Consider the following 22,606-nt stretch of genomic DNA (forward strand, 5'->3'; position numbering starts at 1 on the left):
GGTACACGTATACAGTATTTCCTGGTATTATAAATGCATTCTCAACTCAATAAATATAATATTTGTAATGTTGGTGTTGAGCTGGTCTGTCCCGGTTTGGGAATACCTCTTTGGACCTCGGGGAGCGATGGTGAGTCCCAATCACAGCCCAATATAAGAAGAAGAAATTGCTCTTCACGGACATTTTACTGAAAGTGCGTAGTTTAACTTTCATAACATCTAGACTTCTTTTTAGGCTGGTCACATAAAGTTAAAGTACACGTAAAACGGATACATTAATTACTGTATGTACTTCCTGCCATCTAATAGAAGACCATTCATTTGTTCTGTCTGTCACTATGCGTCACTGGCATAAATAGATTAACAAAGATACATTATTTATTGTAAATATATTTTTTGAGCAATTACGTACACAGGCATATACAGTAAATGAAGAGGTCATTTAAATGGACACATTGCTCCATCTTGTGATCGGATCGGTTATCGGTTTTTTAAACTCTGTGATCGGCCCCAAAAATCCTGATTGTGTAAAGCCTAGTATGTACTTCCTGGCATCTATTAGAAGACCATTCATTTGTTCTGTCTGTCACTATGCCTCACTGGCATAAATAGATGAACAAATATACATTATTTATTGTAAAAAAAAAAAAAAAAAAAGAGCAATTAGGTACACAAGTATATACAGTAAATGAGCAAGCCATTTAAATAGACACATTGCTCCATCTTGTGATCGGATCGGTTATCGTTTTTTAAACTTGCTGATCGGTGATCGGTCGCAAAAATCCTGATCGTGTAAAGCCTACTTATTGTTAGCATTAGCATTCTGATTCTACAGACCTGAAATGCCAACTTTGGAGACATATTAACAAAAATTTGGATCAAATTTCAACTTGTCTGTGATTGGCTGGCAACCAGTTCAGGCTGTACACCGCCGATGATAGCTGGGATAGGCTCCAGCACGCCCGCGACACTAGTGAGGAGAAGTGGCTCAGAAAATGGATGGATGGATGGATTTCGACTTGTATGACGAAGTTTTGATGCCAATGTGAACTGAACCACCCTGAAAACATAAGAAATGTACACTTTAGGGGAAAAAAAACATCTTAAGTTTTGACTCTCCCCTCGTGGCAGATTTTTTGCATTCCCAGACCACAAATATCTGAAACAACAAAAGGCACATTACTGCCATCTACAGGACTTTAGTGAATGTCTTATTCTCACATTTCAAGTGTACATTTGTGATTAGTTTGAAGGATTTTGAATAATTTAGTTTTCCTTTGTGGCGGTATGGTAGACGACTGGTTAGCACATCTGCCACATATTTCTGAGGACCGGGGTTCAATTCCGGCCTCGCCTGTGTGGAGTTTGCATGTTCTCCCTGTGGCCTGCGCGGGTTTTCTCCGGGTACTCCGCTTTCCTCCCACATCCCGAAAACATGCATGGTAGGATAATTGAAGACTCTAAATAGCCCGGAGGTGTGAATGTGAGTGCGAATGGTTGTTTGTTTATGTGTGTGCCCTGCGATTGGGTGGTGACCAGTTCAGGGTGTATCCGCCTATCGCTCGAAGATACAGTAGCTGGGATAGGCTCCAGCACGCCCACGACCCTAGTGAGGATAAGCGGTCTGGAAAATGAATGAATGTTTCCGTTTGTGATATGTTTAAATACAGATTTCAAGATTAGGCTGATTTGAAGAAGTATTTTTATTTTTTTAAGTTAAACTGGCTACCTCCATTTTGTCTTGCCAGTCTCTATAGTTTGCCAATACAACTTTAAAAAAAAAAAAAAGTATTTTTTACTTCCTTTTATCTGACATGCTTGCAACACAGCATGCTTTGGAAGTATCCCTGGAGACTCCAGTGTGGTTCTAATTTATTGTGTGCATCAAGTCCAACATTCAGTGGTCCACATGGAGGTCTTGGCTTGCACTCTGCTGGTTAACCAGAAAATCATGGCCAGATGGTACTGCAGATGTCCTCTTCTTCTCTGACAAGTCGGGACTTGTCGGACCTGCCTGGCTGACTTCCCCTGAAGGAATTGTATCCTGAGGCTGTTTTTTTTCATGTCGAATTGTTCATGTAGTCTAGCAACAAATCGAAAATAAAATATTTCGACGTACACAACAAATGTCCTGTTCCTCATTTGTCCTGCTAATTGGAGACATGAGGACAGTGAGTCACTTCCTGAGCTATGCCTTAGACATTTTTTCCAGAGACGGTGTAGAAAAGTCCCCGGATTCTGTGTTACAAAAACTAAGACCCCCCCCCACACACACACACACTCCTCCGCCTAGTTGTCATCTTTGAGTCATGGATGATGACTTTTTCTTCTTGAGAACTCGTGTAACAATGCAGTGAAACCTCCACAGTGTAGCAGAAGTTGGTCAAGTTTTCAAAATATGTAAAGGGAATTAATTTGTCGCCATCATGACACCTTTATTGGTCATGTCACATTTTAACATTTTTAACCAGTGGTGGGCAAACTGTTGTGATCAAGGTCCATGTTTGATTTTTAAGAGGAAAAAATAAATGTTCCAAAGTAAATTTTAAAAATTATGTGGAATAGTTCAATAACCAATTCTAATTTAAACCTCTGTTTATGAATTAGATAACAAATTATTTAATAAAATACAAAGAAAATTGAACCAACTTTTACTAATATTTTCAACATTTTATTATTTACAATAAATCATAAATCAAAGGATGACATGTTGTGGCAACCCCTCACGGGACAAGCCGAAAAGAAAAGATGATTGATTGAAATATGTGCAATTATTTATTTTAATTAAGTAATAATTAATTTAGTTATACTTTATTTGTAATTAGTTAATCAATTGTTTGATAAAATACATCCAAAATTGTTAAGTGTATATCGACAAACTTGAAACATAGTAAAAATAAAAATAAATTTCACAACACGATAGAATTGGTCTGTCCCACGTTGTTCGGCCAATTGGAACATGATGTTGACAGTGTGCGTCCTGCGCTTACTGACTTCAAGTTATCATCTTGCCAATTAATACCGGAACTGTGAAACCTCTTTAAATAGTCCATAAATGTGCCACACATCCATTTTCTTTAGCACTTATCCGCATTAGTGTCACAGGTGAGGTAGAGCCTCTCGCAGGTGACTTTAGGCAAGAGATGGGTACATCCTACACTGTTCGCCAGCCAATCGCAGGGCACGTAGTCGGGCTGCGCAATTTATGGCAAAAATATCAGTATCGCGATAATGGCACGTGCAATATATTGTATTGCAAAGACGTGGAATAAATTTATACGCATCCGCCATTGTTTGCTTTGTTGGGTGAGTTTGACGTTTATCCAAGTTTGATCAATCAGATGTGATGTCACCCCCCCTAGATACTGGTCTCATATTGGCTAGAATGGACCCATAGGCTTACAGTACTAAGAATCTCAGAAGCAGCAGGCATAGGAAGAATGGCAGACATGGGCGAGAAGGAAATCAACGAGTCCGAAAACAACAAACAACTTTTGCCCAAAATGTATAACACGTCTGAAATATGGGAGAATACATATAGCCTGCTTATTTTGCCACGTGAAAAAAAAGGTATTTATTTCATCCATCCATCCATTTTCTGAGCCGCTTCTCCTCACTAGGGTCGTGGGCGTGCTGGAGCCTATCCCAACTATCATCGGGCAGGAGGCGGGGTACACCCTGAACTGGTTGTCAGCCAATCGCAGGGCACATATAAACAAACAACCATTTGCACTCACATTCACACCTACGGGCAATTTAAAGTTGTCACTTAACCTACCTTGCATGTTTTTGGGATGTGGGAGGAAACCGTAGTGCCCGGAGAAAACCCACACAGCCACGAGGAGAACTTGCAAACTCCACGCAGGCGGGGCTGGGGATTGAACCCTGGACCTCAGAACTGTGAGGCAGACGCTCTAACCAGACGTTCACCATGCCGCCGGTATTTATTTCATTACATCATAAAAATATTTCTTTGAGCATAGTTAAGTATCAAAATATTCAACACCCATATCGCACGTTTTTCCAATTTTGTGGCGACCTAACATATGCAATCATGTAGGCATTCTTTCACACTCATACCTACGGGCAATTTAATCATCATTAAAGCTAACATGTATTGTATGATGTTGGAATGAGGCTGACATGCTAACCATTCGTTCAATGTGTAAATTTCACCAAATTTTCACCTGATTTCAATTCGTCCGACTCTGTTTTGAGTGGTCCCATTTCAAGTCTTGTGGGTTGTCATTAGTCTTCACAAGGGATCACCTGCTCCCGACCAGTCGTATCACATCCAGATGAATTTCTAACAGGATTACTGAAATTTTTCCAACTCTCGATTCCGAACATACTAAAATCTTGTTTAAGGTTTTTATTCCTTTGTTTTTTCACACAGATCATGACACAAATCCTAGCTTAAACATCTTTGCTACTTTATGGTTAGCATTATTTGTAGCATGAGCATGTTTTCCTCTTCTTTGATTAGCAACAGCTTGAAATGTGTATTACCACCAATAGCGGAACAGCAACAACCTGAACGTACACGTTGAACGTTAGGTTTGACTTTCGGTTGGAGGTTAACTGTACACTTGGTACCCTTTTTTGTTTGATTTCCGCATTAGCTTTCCGAGTCCAGAAACAGTCTGAAACAACACCCATCTTTTTCGCAGTTTGAAAGGTGCATTACCACTAGACGTTACACAATCAGGATTTTTGGGGCCAATCACCGATCAGCGAGTTAAAAAAAAAAGATAACCGATCCGATCACAAGATGGAACAATGTGTCTATTTAAATAACTTGCTCATTTACTTGCTCAAAAAATTATTTACAATAAATATATCTTTGTACAATAAATATATCTTTGTTCATCTATTTATGCCAGTGAGGCATAGTGACAGACAGAACAAATAAATGCACTTCTATTAGATGGCAGGAAGTACATACAGTAATTAATGTGTGACATTTTTGTTTGTTGGTGTGCCGTGAGAATTTTCAGTTGTAAAATATGTGCCTTGGCTCCATAAAGGTTGGAAATCACTGCTCTAGTCAGGTCATATATTCTAACCAGTCAGGTCAAACCAACATTACAACATGACAGAAATAATGGGTGATAACATACGGTAATTAAATTACTTTATTGAAATTACATTACTCCACACACACCGGAACTTGAGAGCATGATTCGACAAAACGCCTGTACAGCCGTTAGTGCTAGCACTAACTTGCTAGGCTACATAACGTTTTGTTGCCTGCTTGTGAGCCGTATCGTATTAAAAGTACGTGACCATACCTCAAGCAAGCCTTGAATTAAAGTCCTCTCCCGAGCACCAGTGATCACCAACACACATTTCCCCCCATTTAGTTCTTATACACACGACGCGATCGATTGTTGTTGTCTTGGCCGTGGTCACGAGTGTACCCGGTCGCGTTTGAGTTGACAAGATAAAGTCCAGTGATGGTAAAAAACTGTATGCGGTGGTATCGGAATACAAGATTTTATTGCAGTAGTCTGACATAGTGCAATCGTGAAAGGCCAAATTTGTCTTGTAGTCTGATCTACGCATTACGTGTTGTCTGTCTCAGACGTGTTGTCTGTCCCACACTGCCAATGTTCTTTTTTTAATTTTAATTTTATTTTTTAATTATTATTTTTTTTTTTTTTAGGAATAACTTTATTGGCGGTCAGATATTAACAGTACGACGTCAAAAGACACGCGACAAGGCTAAGAAAAACTCGCTTTTGGATTCAAATATACCGTACACGATGGCGACGTGGAGTAAATGTCTTTTGCGGCATTGATCGGATCGGCGAATTATGAAATTAAAGCCGATCAGCATAAAATGCTAATTATCGGCCGATACCGATCAGGCCGATAAGATCGGTGTAAAGTCTAACACCACCGGCAGAAGTTTAGTTTAACAGAAACAGTACAAGCTTTCAGAAGTTGTTAATAGAAATTTTAAGAGCAAAAATTTTTTTTTTTGGTGACTAGTTTACTGGAGGATTGTGTTTTGGAGAGCAGAAATGCAAACCTTTGAAGACACAACTCAAAATGGATGTTTTTGAAACTGTCGTCATTGTTGTTGCCATGTGAACACTTACAACTAGGGATGGGTACCTTCCACATTTGAACCAGTACGGTACCAACTCCCGGTACTGGGGAATGAATACTGGTAGTAACAGTACCAATTTTCGGTACTTTCGTCTGTTTATGTGGTAATAATGGGGTTTATAGCCACGTGCTAACTCCACTGTGACCAATTTGATCGTGTATTATGTCAAGGTTTTTACATGAAGCTTTAAACATGTTTTTCCATCAAATAATTAGATGTTTTTTTCTCTCTTCACACTGTGTAAACATTCTGATAGTCATGAGTTGTCTGCAACCTGTCCTGACACAACTAAAGATGCTCCTGCTTGTAGTTTGGAATGAGGAATTGTGGCTGGTCCTGGGTGTGATTCTGATTGTGGAGTCAAGCAGTGAGTGTTCGTTTGGTTCGGGGGGGGGTCTTAGTAGTAGAGAAGCGGGGGGTCTTAATGGACTGAAAGTGGTCTAGCTGGAGCAGCAGGTGGGGGTGCGCTGTCCGTCTGACCAGCTGGCAAAGCAAGAAGGGGGATGGGTTGGCAAATGGTTATGAGACCATCACATGACCCCCAAAACTAACACTCAGCCCCCTTAGGAGTGATCAAAATGTTCATCTGTATATATATATATTTTTTTTTTTTTAAAGCAGAGGAGGAAGCTATACATCAGCAAAGCATAACAGGAAGCAGGGTGCTAAAATAGTCACATTGTTGCAGTAGTTTCTTGTTAAGTGTTTAATATTAAAATGTGCCACCCTTAAACAAATAAATTGTTACAAAGTTGCGTTGTTGAGCATTGTCTAAACTTCAACAGATGTGCTTTAAATCTTAACAACATTAAGTTGACATTTTTGTGCTTGTTTATTAAACACAACCACATTACTGTTCACTTTAACTGTTTTTAATGAAAGTGAGATAAAAGTACAAATGTGAGTCATGTAGGTGAGTCTCAGATGTTATCAAAGCGGAGCTAGTTACTCAACAATCCAAAGAGGAAGTGGCCAACAAAGACAAGGTATCGTAAAAACATCAAAGCTCAATTATTCGCTCTGTCTGCTAGAACCCCCCGGTGCAGTGCACCATTTTTATAGTAATGCATCAACATGAAATGATCCAAACTGAACTGTTCCACTTGTTGGAAATGCATTTTTTTTCAAGCTATAGTGCTGTCGTGACAAACTACCATTTCAGTTCTGTTTAAAGGTTTGTGTACATTAGTTTATTCGCTGTTCAAGAAAAAGCACATATGATTTGTTTGACTAGAATTCCATCCATCCATTTTCAGAGCCGCTTCTCCTCACTAGGGTCGCGGGCGTGCTGGAGCCTATCCCAGCTGTCATCGGGCAGGAGGCGGGGTACGCCCTGAACTGGTTGCCAGCCAATCGCAGGGCACATAGAAACAAACAACCATTTGCACTCACAGTCGTGCCTACTGGTAATTTAGAGTCGCCAATTAATGCATGCTTTTGGGATGTGGGAGGAAATCGGAGTGCCCGTAGAAAACCCATGCAGGCACGGGGAGAACATGCAAACTCCACACAGGCAGAGACGGGGATTGAACCCGGGTCCTCAGAACTGTGAGGCTGACGCTCTAACCAGTCGTCCACCGTGCCGCCTTGACTAGAATTGTCAGATTAAAAACAAAAACAATTGTTGGCTACATTACTAGAACTCGTCATTTATGTGTCATAAAAAAAGAAAAAAAAACTAAACACAAAAAGTTATTCTGTGTTTCAGGTAATGATAAAATCCTCACCAAATTCCTGAATAAAATTTAAGCACTGAAGTGTAGTGCAGTAGTTCATCTAGCGCGGAAACATTGTTGAAAATCAACAAGTCTCATAAATAGCTGAAGCTCGTTCTTTCTCTTCGATTGGCCAGTGCGTTTCCTCAGCCGACTTCACCACTGAGGTGCATGGAGATGGTTGTTAGCAGAGGAATGCCCAGATCACACGGTGTGGTCCTGGTGCTCTCTACATTGCGGTTTCACGCTGCAGGTGGAATCCAGATACATGGTACGCTACACTTGGTGGAGGATTGACTTTTCAGTCTTGAACAAAAACATCTTGTAAAGCTTATAAATGCTTAAGCCCAATACTTAAGTACTTCAGTGACATGATGCTAACATGTCCATATCTAAAAACATGACGTGTATGTAAAGAATTATATGATGACATTGTGTGTCATCATCTACTCCTCCTTCAGTATAACCATACAAAGTCTTGTTTACATCGATGCTAAATATTAGCTTGTCCTCTAAGCTTTTCTCAGGGATGGACCACATGCAAAGAGAACTGAACATTTCAACAATTTTTTACTTTTGTATTGGTCCGTTTGTTATGTTCTTGTCCAACCTTGAAGTGAGAACACCTTCATGTTTGGCAATTAGTACAAGTTTAAGTTGTATTTATTAACTGCAAAAAATGCTTTACCTTTTATTGTTCTTTCTCAATCATCAATCCCACTACTACTAAATGTTTTCTAAACAAAAAATTAAAAAATTACAAAAGGCCTGTTTTTGTATTGTTCACTCATATTTTTTACTGAAGCACTAGTCCTCAGTTTCTTCAAATTTCTGAGTGATTTGCCTTTTTCCCCCTCAATGAACTGTCGTCTATGGTGTTTTTTAAAATTTATTATTATTATTATTTTTTTTTTTTTCTGGTCCCAGCGAGCATAACAAGTATTTGTAGGTGTAACAAAGCTACGTTTGTACTTTGAAAAACAAATTAAACAATCCTAAAGTGTACTTTCAAGATTTAATCCAATCTATATTTTTTTATATCATCGCGTCAACCTGAATGAGTTAAGTTTATTTTTTTTTATGATCTTGCGTTTTGACTGATCTTTCATGACCCACAGAGTATCGTGCTCTATGACAAAATAAGCACCAAACCTACTAAAAGAAATAGTAGACTTGGGTTGTCTGTCCATCAATCACAGCAAGTTGTCCAGGTGCCGAAGGAGCAAAGCAGCCCAAGACCATCACACTACCACCACCATGTTCGACTGCTGGTATGATGTTATTTTTCTGAAATGCTGTGCTACATTTACGACAGATGTAACGAGACACACGCCTTCCTAAAAGCCCAACTTTCATCTCGGTAGTCCATAGATTTCCCCAAAAGTCGTGGGAATCATTCAGATTTATATGTTTAATTTTTTTTGCCAAAGACAAGCTTTTATGTTCTTTTTGGTCAGCAGTGGTTTTTGCCTTGGAACTCTGCCATGGATGCCATTTTTTCCCAGTGTCTTCCTTATTGTTGTGTCATGAACACTAATCTTAACTGAGGCAAGGGTGGCTTGCAGTTCTTTAGAAGTTGTCCTGACTTCCTTTGTGGCCTCCTGGTTGAGTCATTGCTGTTCTCTAGGGGTAATCTTTGTAGGCTGACCACTCCTGGGAAGGTTCACCACTGTTTCATGTTTTCTCCATGTGAGGATAATGGCTCTCCCTATGGTTCGATGGAACCCTAAAGCTTTAGAAATGGCTTTTGTAACCCTTTTCAGACTGATAGATGTCAATTACTATATTTCTCGACTGTTCTGGAATTTTGTTGCAGTTTTTTAAGATCTTTTGTCAAACTTGATTTTGTCGGGACAGATTCTGTTTAAGTGATTTCTTGATTGAACAGGTCTGGAGGTAATCAGGCTTGGGTGTGATGAGTGAAAATTAATTACAAATTGTGATTAGTTAACAGGGGGATAATTACTTTTTCACACAGGGCCAGGTAACTGAATAGTTTTTTTCCTTGATTAATGAAATCACAATTTAAAAACACAATTTTAAGTTCACTTGGATTATATTTGTCTGATATTTACAATGGAACTGCTGAAGCATTCTGTCACTTCTGAATCTTTGGCAAATGACCAATGAGCAGCCAGCGTGCAGGCGGGGCGGGACTTCATTAAACGTACTGCCATGTGATTTGAGATTCGCCGGCGTTGTCACTCACTTCGGCGAATGACCAATGAGCAGCCAGCATCAGGCAGCGCCGTGCAGGCGGGGAGGGACTTAAGTGAACTCAGTGATTCGTTCAGAGAACTGGTGTACTGAAGAATTGAAGTGATTCGTTCAGTGAACAGGTGTACTGAGGGACTGAAGAGTGATATGTTCGTTAAACTCATCGTTCCCGATCCGTTAGAATTCGTTTGTTGAACTTCTTTGTTTGTGATCTGCTAAGGAGTGATGTCCTAGTACGATGAGTGATTCGTTTGCGCAAGGAACGGAGTACTATGCAGTGAACGTACTCATGAGTGATTTTAACCGGAAGCCGTGACGTCCTCGCGGGGATAGCTTTTACGAGCAGCTGTTTGTTCAAGCTAACGGCTAATGTTGAGTCAGTCAAGCACATGAAAACATGAAAACATATTTAAAAGAAATTTAAATTAATAACTGTATGTACGTACGCATACATATCAATCCCACTGTTGCTCTAATGTGATTATTAAAACATTTTATTTAATAATAATAATAATACATTAAACTTATATAGAGCTTCTCAAGACACTCAAAGACGCTTTCCACTAATCAGATGACAGTGACAGTAAGGTGAGTGAGCAGGAAGCCCGGTCGGCGGGGGCTTGTGTCAGTGACGCTGTCCACTGTGGTGGAATGCAGAGAAGTCACGCCGGCCGGCGAGAGCCTAGCTGGACGTCAGGGGACGTGGAAGGATGTTCGGTAGCTGAGCTCACTGCACGCATGTTCTCGAGTCACAACCGGTCCTGGGTGTTCGAGAGCTTGCTGAGAAAGAGATAAGTAGGTGGTAATTTAGTGTATATTTTTTTATTATTTTTTTTATTTTTTTTTAAATCTCCCGCATTTCATAGGTTACGTGACAACAACAACGCATAGTCCTTCGGTGAAAGTGTTGAGTGAACGTGAACCTCAGGATGGATCATTAACTGAATGAGGAAGCACTTGAATGATTTGGTGAAAAATAACTGAACGATTCTGTAAATGAATCTTTTGAATGAATCTTTGATTCAGTACACTCAAAAGAACTGTCGTCCCCATCACTAAGGCGCTGTCTCGAATCAGGGCGTAACTAGCTCGACATTTGAGGGCCCAAGGCATACATCATGCATACATCATCACTAAAAAGTTTGAATAGGAGAAAATTCTACATAGTCCTGAAGATCCTGCTTGAGGATTATAAAATAACAAGTGAATCATCTCAATACTTTTACTGTAATTGACAAGAACATTAATCAACATATAACATAGTTTACTATTTCAACAGCTTTTATATGCACATCTTAGTGATGAAAGTGTCACTTATGTCACACTCCACTTCATCTCTATACTTGACTTACACTGACAGCAGTGCTACTGCTACTGACGAGCATCATTAAGTTAAGTGAAGTTAAATCAATAAGTTAGTATTCTACTGTGATGGAAGGGTTTTCTTTTCCCAATTCAAAGTTGTAAGTAAGTAATCAAATACAGATTTGTTCATCATATCAATTCATCATAACATTTAGGCCTGACCTACAGGAAAGAGTTATTTGTTGGCTGTATCCAATGTTGTGTTGCTCATACTGTAGAATAATGTATTTCTTGTGTTTAATGAAAAATGCTGAAGATAACGAACTTTCTCCTGAGAAATCGCAAGCTAAATCCCAATTGCAATATTGGTTTAAATCAAACAAACAAAACAAAAAAAATCAAAATTAAGCGTATTTTCCAAAATCGTTCATCCCTACTCCTGATTGGTGACTATGTAGTTTTAAATGGGCTCACATCGTTAAAGCTAATCGTCTTAGTTCCCAGTGACAAGGACTGGCTAAGTGTGCCTAACGGTTTAGCCACAGAAACACATGTGATGTTATGGCTAGCTACACATGTGTGGCAAGGAGATTTTTATACTGCTTAGTAGGGCTGCGCGATTATGGCCAAAATAACAATCACGATTATTTTGATCAATATTGTAATCACGATTATTAATCACAATTATTCCTCATGTAAGGGAAAAATCTTGATTTTTATTTCACTACGTTTAACATTTTTTCAGTTCAAAATGAATCTTTAAAAATAAATAAGCACCGGGGAACAATTTGGGAAAAAAAACCTTTTATGCTGATTAAAACTATAATCAGCATAAAATTGCCATGCTGATTCCAAAATTGCAGTCAGTTTTTTTCTAGCATATTGCTTTTTCTCCACAGCTTACCCTCCAGATAAGCAAAATTCCACTGATTAGCTATAGTAAGACAGCTACGTTGCAACTTGTTTGTGCAGTCACAATTGAGAGTGCGGTAAGAGGTGTGCAGCTTCCAATAGGTCAGTACTATCAATATCTGCAAACAGAAAGCTAGCATAGTAGGAATTAAGAGGATTTCTCTTAACCTTGTAACCATGGGCATACCATTATAAGCTCTATTTCGTTTTATTCGTTTCGTTTTTTTGTTTTTTTTTCAAAAACTTGATGTAATAGAGAAAAGCATCAGTTTTGGATTCCTCACCCAAAAATTTGTTAAAAACAGCTGGCCCGCCTCACCCGTGTGGAGTTTGTATGTTCTCCCAGTGCCTGTGTGGGTTTTCTCTAGGTACTCCGATTTCCTCCCACATCCCAAAAACATGCGTGGTAGGTTAATTGAATACTGTAAATTGCCTGTAGGTGTGAATGTGAGTGTGAATGGCTGTTTATACAGTATGTGCCCTGCGATTGGCTGGCGACCAGTTCAGGATGTACCCTGCCTCTTGCCTGAAGATAGCTGGGAGAGGCTGCAGCACGCCCACGAACCTAGTGAGGATAAGCGGTACGGAAAAAGAACGAATGAATGAATTTCACTTCACAAATAGGATGGGAGACACCCTTCTCCACGCCTATTCGTTGAGAAATGCACGACAAATACATATGTCGGGGCAGTAAATCGTTGGTTAGTAAATAAATCGGTCCTAATGTTGATGGCAAATGAGGAAGTAGTATCTCATTTTTGCTAATAAAATATTGTGGATGTGTTATCAGTGTGAAATACTGGTGACAGGATGTGGTTTTTAACAGTATATTACCATACAGTATGTGTCACCCACATTTTTTTGTGTGTGTACATATGAGGTGTGAATTTAACATCGAGGAGTCCGTCAACCAACATCCAGCCTTCTGTTTCCTGTTTTAGCTCACAGCTGTTAGCCTAGCGCTCCAAAGGGAAGAACATTTTGTTTGTGTGTCTCACTGGGATGGCTGGGATTCAGTCTGACCATATATGGATGTTGGACACGCTGACTTATTTTTTTCTTTTCTCCTTGCTGTGGTCATTGTTTCCCTGCTTTGACTAATACAGGGATGAAGATACAAATTATGATTTAGTTCTGAACACATGATTACTTTTATTATGGATCATCATCATGGTGGTGCCAATGAGCTAGCAGCTGATGCCAACAAACTCCAAGATGGTGCTTCCTCCATATTTTGACGTTGCCTTCCCACTCCTAATAGAGGACAGTGAGAATGTGTTACTAGATCCTTTAACTGCTCTCATGCAGTGGTGCCTTGATATAAGAGTGATCCAAAGTACGATTTTTTTCGAAATATGAGCCGTCCAGTTTTTTTTTATTTTTTTTATTTAGATGCGAGAAAAGAGTATGGCGAGTGAACTCACGTCACTTCACAACAAGTGGCAGTTCGGCAGCTCGTGAATAATTTTCAGAAAAGAGGCTTCAAGCTGTTTACTGTCAAACTAAACATTAAACAGAGAGAATTACATATTGTGTATTTAAAACAACCACGCATATTTGGCTTAAAGTATGTTTAGCTTAATCCTAACGAACAATGGAAAACACCATACACAGGCTAACGAATAGCATCTATATGGCGGTGTTATAATGCATTACAATTTTTAACCCTCTCACCACTGGTCGGTTCTCTGCAGCTTTCTGTTCCGTGTGACTTAAACTATGTAAACACAGAGGAACACAGCTCTTGGTTCCACCCCTCCAGCCGAACCATACTAGACTCAGAGGCTTCTTTTTTAAAAACTGTGCAGCCCAAAATAAAAACTTAGCACTGGTTCAATGACACAATTCATGCAACTTGGCAGGAGTGCCAAATGTTTTTGTTTTTTTAAAATGTATTTATTTAATTTAAACCAGTCTTAAAATTCTTTCTTCTTTTATTCTTTGGCGTGGCACTCTGCTGAAGACTCAGCACCTGTTTTATTTTTAATTTTTGTTTTAAAAAATTTTTTTTAAATTGCTTTTATTTCTTAATTTTGATTCTTATCCGGCTACAGCACTTTTTCCAGCTGTGGTTGTATTTAAAGTGCTTTATGAATAAAGTTGTTATTTAAGCAATGGAAATTTGAACACAACAATGGAGCAACACATGTAGACAGACAATTTAACAATACTGTCCTCTGTGAAAAACGACTAATATTACAGCAATTTACTGAGTCACCTCTATTAGTTGTGAAATTTTTTTGATTTTGTCTTCGTGTCTGTATTATAACCTGGCCAAGTCGCACACACCAGAAGGAATCGCAATTAATTAAATATGATGTACAAACTGTTTAATTCTTTACATTCTATTTAAAATGATATGTTTTATACAGTAAATATTAATATTATTATGGATTGGATTCATGGCATTTGCATTCATTTCAGTGGGGAACGATGATTTGAGATACGAGTGTTTTGAGTTAAGAGTGTAATCACGAAACAAATTTAAATGATATCTTAGATATCTTAGATACCACTGTACTGAATGTTACTCTACCTATTCCTATATATGGTCTTGGTAAATGTAATGGAAAAGGTGTAGTCCTAATACTCAAACATGATATCCTGGAGGTGTCCCAATACCATTGTCCAAATGGCACATTTTCTTGTTTTATCTCATGTTGGTGGAATGTCTCCCAATACTTGTATCCGTATATGCATGTAAAACATTTAAAATGAACTTAATTGATTGATGTTTATGCTTTTGTCTCCAGATGAATCTACAGCTAATTGTGCTAGCATTGTCGTTAGCGCTGTTGAGCTTCAGCCAAGCGCAACAAGGTAAGACTCAAGGCTTCATTATACTTGCGCGGGTGGCGACTGCGCTGACGTCACTGCGGCTATCCCCCGCGCAGTTTGCCTTTATACGTGCAGTTTGGAAAATGTACTGCAGTTCACCTCCAAGTCGGGGTGTCGCTACGGCTGGTATTGGCTAGGACACTATGCATGGTAGGTTAATTGAAGACTCTAAATTGCCTGTAGGTGTGAATGTGTGTGCAAATGGTTGTTTGTTTATGTGTGCCCTGCAATTGGCTGGTAACCAGTTCAGGCTGTACCCCGCCTCCTGCCCGATGATAGCTGGGATAGGCTCCAGCACTCCCGGCGACCCTTGTGAGGGTAAGCGGCTCAGAAAATGGATGGATGGATGGATGGACTATAGGGGGTGGAGTTTCCTCTCCATTTTTTGGCCATTTCCGGTAGCTGTTTTTAGTTTTCTTTCCGTAACAAGGAATGAAGCAACAACAATGGCGACCGTGGAACAGTGTGCTAGAACAAATCAACCTTGATGACACATTTAATTATGCTGCAAAATCGATCAAGAAGGCGGCGGCGTAGATGGTATGTAGAACCAAGGGGCACGCTCGTCATCACAGCATGTGACTAAAACGGACCAATCACGAGAGATGATCTCCGCGGCATTCTACGCGCAGCAACAATATTTGCCGCGTGCGCATCAAGTAACCCACAGGGGCCGCGCGGGCCAATGCGTCGGTCAAGTGATGCAATGCGGGCTTTGTCGGCCGCGCGAGCATAAAGAGGCCTTTAGTCAAAGGGTATTCCAGAAACAAAATGGCACCGCAACGCCTCACCATAGCATACAACATACAGAATAATAAACTAGCATTGGCTGTTTGGCCAAATGCGCACTGTTTTACCGCTGTGTCATAAGAGTGTATGTTGGAAACGTTTACGCGACAGTGGTGTATTTATGCGTGTTAATGGTTTCTTCATCCTTAATCACAGCTGCTGCTTACATGAATATATATTTTGTTTCTTTCAGAGGGAAGCGTATGCATCAAGTCCAACGCTCAGTCGTGCGGTCAGTGCATCCAAGTGGCCGAGTCATGCGGATGGTGCACAGATGAGGTCAGTTGTTTGATTGATAGAATCGGGTCAGGGCGCTAATGTGACATCATCAAAAGTAGAAACTCTGCTCGAGACACGTTTAATTCATTCCGTGACCACGCTCTTAACGGCCATGCTCTTAACGCCAAATATCTAATCTCATCTCATCTTTCCCCACTTAAATGAATGACATTGTGCTGCTCCTTCTGGTGTGCGCGCCTTGCCCACCTGGGCACAGTATAATACAGACATGTATCATACATGGAGGCAGTGTTAGCGTCTCAGTAAGCAGTAATATTAGTGGTTCTTCGCAGAGGATGAAGTATGTGTGTTTGTGAGTGTTGTTATCTGTCCACGGGTTTCTTCACTGTTTGTGTTCAAATAGGTTCCCTCCCACAAAGAAGCTATTCGTTAGCCCGTCTGTGACATTTCCCATTAGAAGTTAGCATTAAGCTACCAGAACTTGTAAGTCAAAGCGAAAATATTTGCTGAACAACGGCTAGTATCTCGAAAAACTCCTAAGTTAGGTCACTTGTATCGCAAGGAACCACTGTATATGCAAATACACTCATTGTTCACCTAGAGCTGGGCGATACAGCCTTAAAATTAAAGTTCTCAATTATTTTTCACAAAAATCCCATTTCTATTTTTTATATTTTTCCCTTCACTTATAGAAAAAGCAAACAATGACATTAAAAAACAAGTTCAAGTTTTTTTTTTCTTTTTGCTTCACAGGCAAAATATATAATAATAATAATATATATCTATAAACGACAACTTTAGAGGGTTCTGTCAGTTTTCGTAACATGGTAGTTAACATGTGCTATGTCCTTGTACAAGTTCCATCTTGTCTCTCAGAGCAAGACAAATTCCAGCGCCTTGATAAGTCCACGTCAGCCATGTAAAATGGGGAAAAAGTACGAGCACAAAATTAGAACATAGACCTCCCCCAAAGCCCAACAATCCTACTTTGAACTGGCACCAAATTGTTCACATTCATAGATTCTCAACCGCTGCATGTACCTGAATTTTGTCATTAATTCTTTGTAGGAAATTATTCATCATGTACTTTTCTTCGCTGGTTGGCTGGCAGAAATCACATGGTTCTACTTCCTTATGGTGACACATGGTTTTGACTCAAGTTTAATGACCAAATATGGATTCTTTTCCTTTAACATTCATGCCTGCTCCATTCTCAACTCCTGCAAATGGCTGAATTTTGTCTTTGATCCTTTTTCGGGCACAAAATACTCAGCCACTAGAAAGTATTCGGACCCCTTCACTTTTTCCACATTTTGCTATTTTACAGACTTATTCTAAAGCCGATTGGAGTATAGTTTTCTTTACAAAAAAATCTACATGAAATATCCTATAATGACAAACGTAAAAACATATTTTCAGACAATGTTAATGTATAAAAAATGTAAACATTCAAACATAATGGGTACATACTTATTCACACCCTTTGCTATGACACTCAAACTTAAGCTGAGGTGCATCTGATTTCCACTGATCATCTTTGAGATGCTTCTACAACTTGGAGTTCACCTGTGGTAAATTCAGTTGATTGAACATCATTGGGAATGGCACACACCTGTGTACAGTTTTTAACGGTAAGGTGTGGAGGAGGGTTTCGCCCAGTTTGTAAGTATTAACTTTGTAAACCACTGTAATGATGAACAGATCCTTGTAGATGGCACCATTGAATCGCTTTGGATTTAAGATCAGCACAGCTTTTGTGTAGGAGATAAAAACATTAGGGTGTAAATTTCGGCTTGTCCCGCCGTTTTTGAGGGAGAGAAATGCCAACACGTTGGAAGTCGGACAAGTTTAGCCATCTCACACTCGAACAGAGTATGTATACGTATGGTATAAAAAGAGTATCTGTCGCAGTAGTTAGTAAAAAGTGTGTCTCGGTTGTGAGAAAAGATGATGCAGTTAATGGAGTGAATCACAAAAAAGGCTTAATTAAAAAAGTTTATTAGTTGTATATCGTAAAGAAATTATTTTGCCATTAGAAGCACTTTCTCAGTCTTGTTTTTGTTGTTTTGTTTGTATCATGACTGGCAAAAAGTATTGGCGTCAAAGTGACCGTTGTCCTTGACATGTTTCTTTTCACAAAAAGCTTGGTTTCTCCGCCTTTGGGTCAGAAACTGGTGTTTTTGGTGAAACCAACCCATAGGCCTATCACGATAACAGTTGTTTTGTCTTTTTAAAGATGTTATAGTTAACCAAAAACTATCACTATAAAGGATAATATCATTATTTTTTTCTGCCTTGGAAATCATGAAAAATAAGGCCCACCCTTATTATTTTTTATTTTTTTGCGTTTAAATCAGTATTGCTGTTGTTGTGTTAATTGGGGACTAAAATGCACAACTCGGAGAGAGGTGCTGACATTTTAAATGACTTCCCTGCAGTGGAGCGAGTCGTTTGGCTCCTTACCTTGCTAGCTCATTAGCTCGCAAACATAATAAACAGTTAACTTTCTCGTCTGTGTCAATTGGGGACTAACACACACAACGACTCGGAGCGAAGCGCTTGACGTTTTAAACGACATCGCCAAGGTGGAGCGAGCTGTTTAGCTATTTAACTCACTAGCTTGCAGGCTAGCTTGTTAGCTCTCGGGCTAGCCCGTTAGCTCGTGGGCTAGCGAATACAATAAACAGTCTCTGTCTTCAATTGTGTGAATCTACGCGCTACACATTGAACAAGGCAGTCGAGTCAACCCCGGCAAGTGTGTACCAGTCCGTCGACCTTCCATGAGCCCACTGGCCAGAAAAACTATCCTGTCCATTTCATTTATCGAACGATAAATCAATATTCTAATTGTCATGACAGGCCGACCAATCCATCTTTGACTACTGATTACTAGGCTTTACACCAGGGGTGTCAAACTCATTTTTGTCACAGGCCACATCATAGGTATGACTTCCCTACGACTGTGAACCCAAATAAACAAAAGAGTACCACCTACATACATAATTACATACATTATACACCACACATTCATGAATAACCAGTTTCGAAATCAGAAGCCTATAAACAACATGTTTTTCCACTATAATGTGTTTTCAAGGGGGGATTTGTTAACAAAAAAATGCTTGCAAATATCTCAATGTTATTACACCAGAACACAATTAGCAATTTTGATTTGCTTTCGCGGGCCACATAAAATTATGTGGTGGGCCGGATCTGGCCCCTGGGCCACCAGTTTGACATATGCTTAACATGATCAGGATTTTGGGGGCCGATCAGCGAGTTTAAATAAACGATCACCGATCGGATCGCAAGATGGAGCAATATCTATTTAAATGACTTGTTCATTTACTCTATATACTTGTGTACTATATACTGAGTTATCTTCAAAAGTATTCTCTAGCATTTTAGACAAAAAGTAAAACATTATTGACCTCGAGGGGGCATTCAAGGATTAGCCGCTGACATAAGTCAGGTCAAACCAACATTACAACATGACAGAAATAATGGGTGCCAACTTACTGTAATTAAATTACTTTGCACGCACCGAAACTTTAGAGGATGATTCGACAGAACACCGGCATGTTTATGTACAACCGTTAGTGCTAACACTAGCTTGCTAGGCTACAGAACGTTTTGTTGCGTGCTTGAGAGCCATATCGTATTAAAAGTATGTGAACATACCTCAAGCAATCCGTGAATGAACGTCCTCTCCCGAGCATCGGTGATGACCACTACACCACCACCACACCGCTGACTTGTTTTTATTTTTTAAAGAACTTTATTGGCAATCAGATATTAAAAGTACTACGTCAAAAGACGCGTGACAAGGCTAAAAATAAACTAGCTTTTGAATTCAAATATAATGTACACAATGGCGACGTGGAGTAAATGTCTTTTGCAGAGCCAAATTAAAGACATTAAAGCCAATCAGCATAAAATGCTAATTATCGGCCGATACCGATCAAGCCGCTCATATCGGTGTAAAGTCTACTGATTACTGAGGGGGGGGGAACCAAGGGACTAAACTAAGGGTGTAAAACTCATTTTTGTTGCGGGCCACATTGTTAGTACGGTTTCCCTCAGTGGGCCGTTATGACAGTGAAACCATATGAATGTTTCATCGCCTGTTCATAGTATTATATACAGGATAGTTTTTATACCAAAGGTCAAGGATAACCGTTTGTTCAACTATTGTTCAAGTTACTGTAAAATGGGGTTTGGTAACAACAACAAAAATGCTTGCAATATCTCATTATTTATTATATATTACGATCTGAAGATTTGGTAGAGATTTTAGTAAGAATCATGGAAGTTGATGCAAATTATTTGCTTTCGCCGGCCACATAAAATGATGTGGCACCCAGGCTGTGAGTTTGACATTCCTGCTATTTGGTTTCATTATGTCCACTTGATATTCTTTTTATCTGGGAGATGTTGCTTCAGGATTAAAGTATTTTTTTTGTGTTAACAGTATTTGAGTTCATATAAAATTATTAATTGGTGTCTTTTGTGTTGTTTACTTGTTTGACTCCTTAGCATGTATTTTGAGTGACTACTGTGTCAATGAATCATATGTAACTACTGTATTGATGTACTGTGTGCTGTGTTAATCTATTATTTGTACTGTTGATTATATATGGACCCCAGGAAGATTCGAAAACTGCTACATCACAAGCTAATGGGGATGTCGGCTGCGGCTTAAGACAGTCATTGATATTTTCACCGAAATACTTTGCCTACACCACCAGAAAATAGTCAATATCCAAAGTAATTTAGCATTTTATCGTCAGCGCTGGCGGAAATTGCGATCATTCAGTGATTTTGAGTTCGTAACTACCACGGTTGCCCCAGAGCTAGCTAGCTTTAAACAACAAACAATGGCGGAGTCCTCTCGAGCCATCTTATTTTCTGGGTCCTACTGAGAGAACCCACATTGTCAGATTTACGTCAAACCTCACAGAAAACAAGAATAATAATGGTGAATCGGTGTCCATTTAGTTTTCTGTTGTCCGAATCTTATAAACGTGTGATTTTCGACTCCGAAAGCACTTTTTGCAGTCAGATTTGTGCTGCAACAACCGTTAGTAACATTTTCATCTTTGTCAAAACGTAACGTAACATAGGTGACGTTAATAAAAACTCGCTCCGTAAGAATCTGAAAAGTCTTCCTGTAGACGTCATTGCCAACGCTCAAATAAGAGGTCCGTCGGCATTCTTTTCATCATTGTCATTCGCCAGTCACTTTCACTTTTTGGCGTCACATTTGCACTGACACAACCACAAGTTCGTCTTCATTCAATCGACAACAAACAGAGCTTCCAACATTAGCAGTAACAGTTACTAGTAGCCAGCAACCCTAGTGAGGTTAAGTGGTGTAGAAAATGGATGGATGGACAGTTACTCGTACTACTAGTACTACCGTTCTTCTGATTGGCTGGCAAAAGTCACATGGTTCTACTGCCTTATAAGGAAGGTGTGTGTGGACTCCATTTTGACTTAAGTCAAAATTAAGATGACCAAATAAGTTTTCTGTCCTTTTAAAAGGATTAACAGTTGAAAAATCTTTCCAAAAGTGAAATAAGTGTCCACGTTTATCCTGATCCTGGACAGATAAATGTTTACGATGATGCCATTTTCTGTGGGTTGGTCAGGGCTTCCTCTCGGTGGGTGAGTCCAAGTCTGCTCGCTGCGACGACCTTGAGTCTCTGAGGACCAGGAAGTGTAACGTGGCCAAAATCGAGAACCCTCGCGGCAGCATTGTGATCAACAAGAACAAACCTGTCACCAACCGCAAGAAGGATGAGATGGACAAGCCCAAACCAGAGCAGATTACGCAGATCCAGCCTCAGAAGCTCACCCTCACCCTCAGATCCGGTACGCATCTTTAGAAATCTTTTTTTGAAAAGTCATTTGCTCTGTGATGACTTTGTTGTAATTGTTCCCACAGGTGAGACACAGACTTTCGATCTGAAGTTCAAGCGAGCTGAGGACTACCCCATTGACCTGTACTACTTGATGGACCTATCTTTCTCCATGAAGGACGATTTGGACAACGTCAAGAATCTTGGCACAGATCTCATGAGAGAAATGCAGACCATCACCTCAGACTTTAGGATTGGTGAGGATGGCGCATTTTAGGAAGTTTTGGGAACCATTGTGTGTTTGGATCACAGGAATTATTGCCTACAATTAGTTCTGGGGTCATTTAACAGGGTTGATTTGGATGTGGGGCTTCTGGTACTTGTCCAGAAGTTAACAAGTACCAAGAAGTACAAGTTCCTATAGGTGGAAGGAGGCTTTAGTTGCAAGAACTATAAGAATCAACATCTAAAATATCCTGCAACTTTAAGTGGGAAATAATGCTGTATTTCCAGTTATTAAAAGTTCCTGGAATTTTCGGTGGGAAATTCAGCTTTCGTTCCAGAACTACAACAACTAAAGATTCTTAGCATTTTATGTGGGAAATGTACTTTAG

The 22,606-nt window shown here is 39.6% G+C and overlaps 1 protein-coding gene across 1 annotated transcript in view; it reads left to right on the forward strand.

Annotated features, from left to right (window-relative positions):
* Positions 1–22,606, forward strand: part of LOC133411366 (integrin beta-1-like) — a 46,701-nt gene that overhangs the window by 858 nt on the left and 23,237 nt on the right. The window contains exons 2-5 of the mRNA XM_061693675.1: positions 15,018–15,084; positions 16,085–16,170; positions 21,783–22,005; positions 22,079–22,249. Of these exons, the coding sequence (XP_061549659.1) occupies positions 15,018–15,084; positions 16,085–16,170; positions 21,783–22,005; positions 22,079–22,249 (547 nt within the window). The remainder of the gene's footprint in view (positions 1–15,017; positions 15,085–16,084; positions 16,171–21,782; positions 22,006–22,078; positions 22,250–22,606) is intronic.

Source organism: Phycodurus eques, chromosome 13, assembly GCF_024500275.1.
Source record: "Phycodurus eques isolate BA_2022a chromosome 13, UOR_Pequ_1.1, whole genome shotgun sequence".
Lineage (NCBI taxonomy): Eukaryota > Metazoa > Chordata > Actinopteri > Syngnathiformes > Syngnathidae > Phycodurus > Phycodurus eques.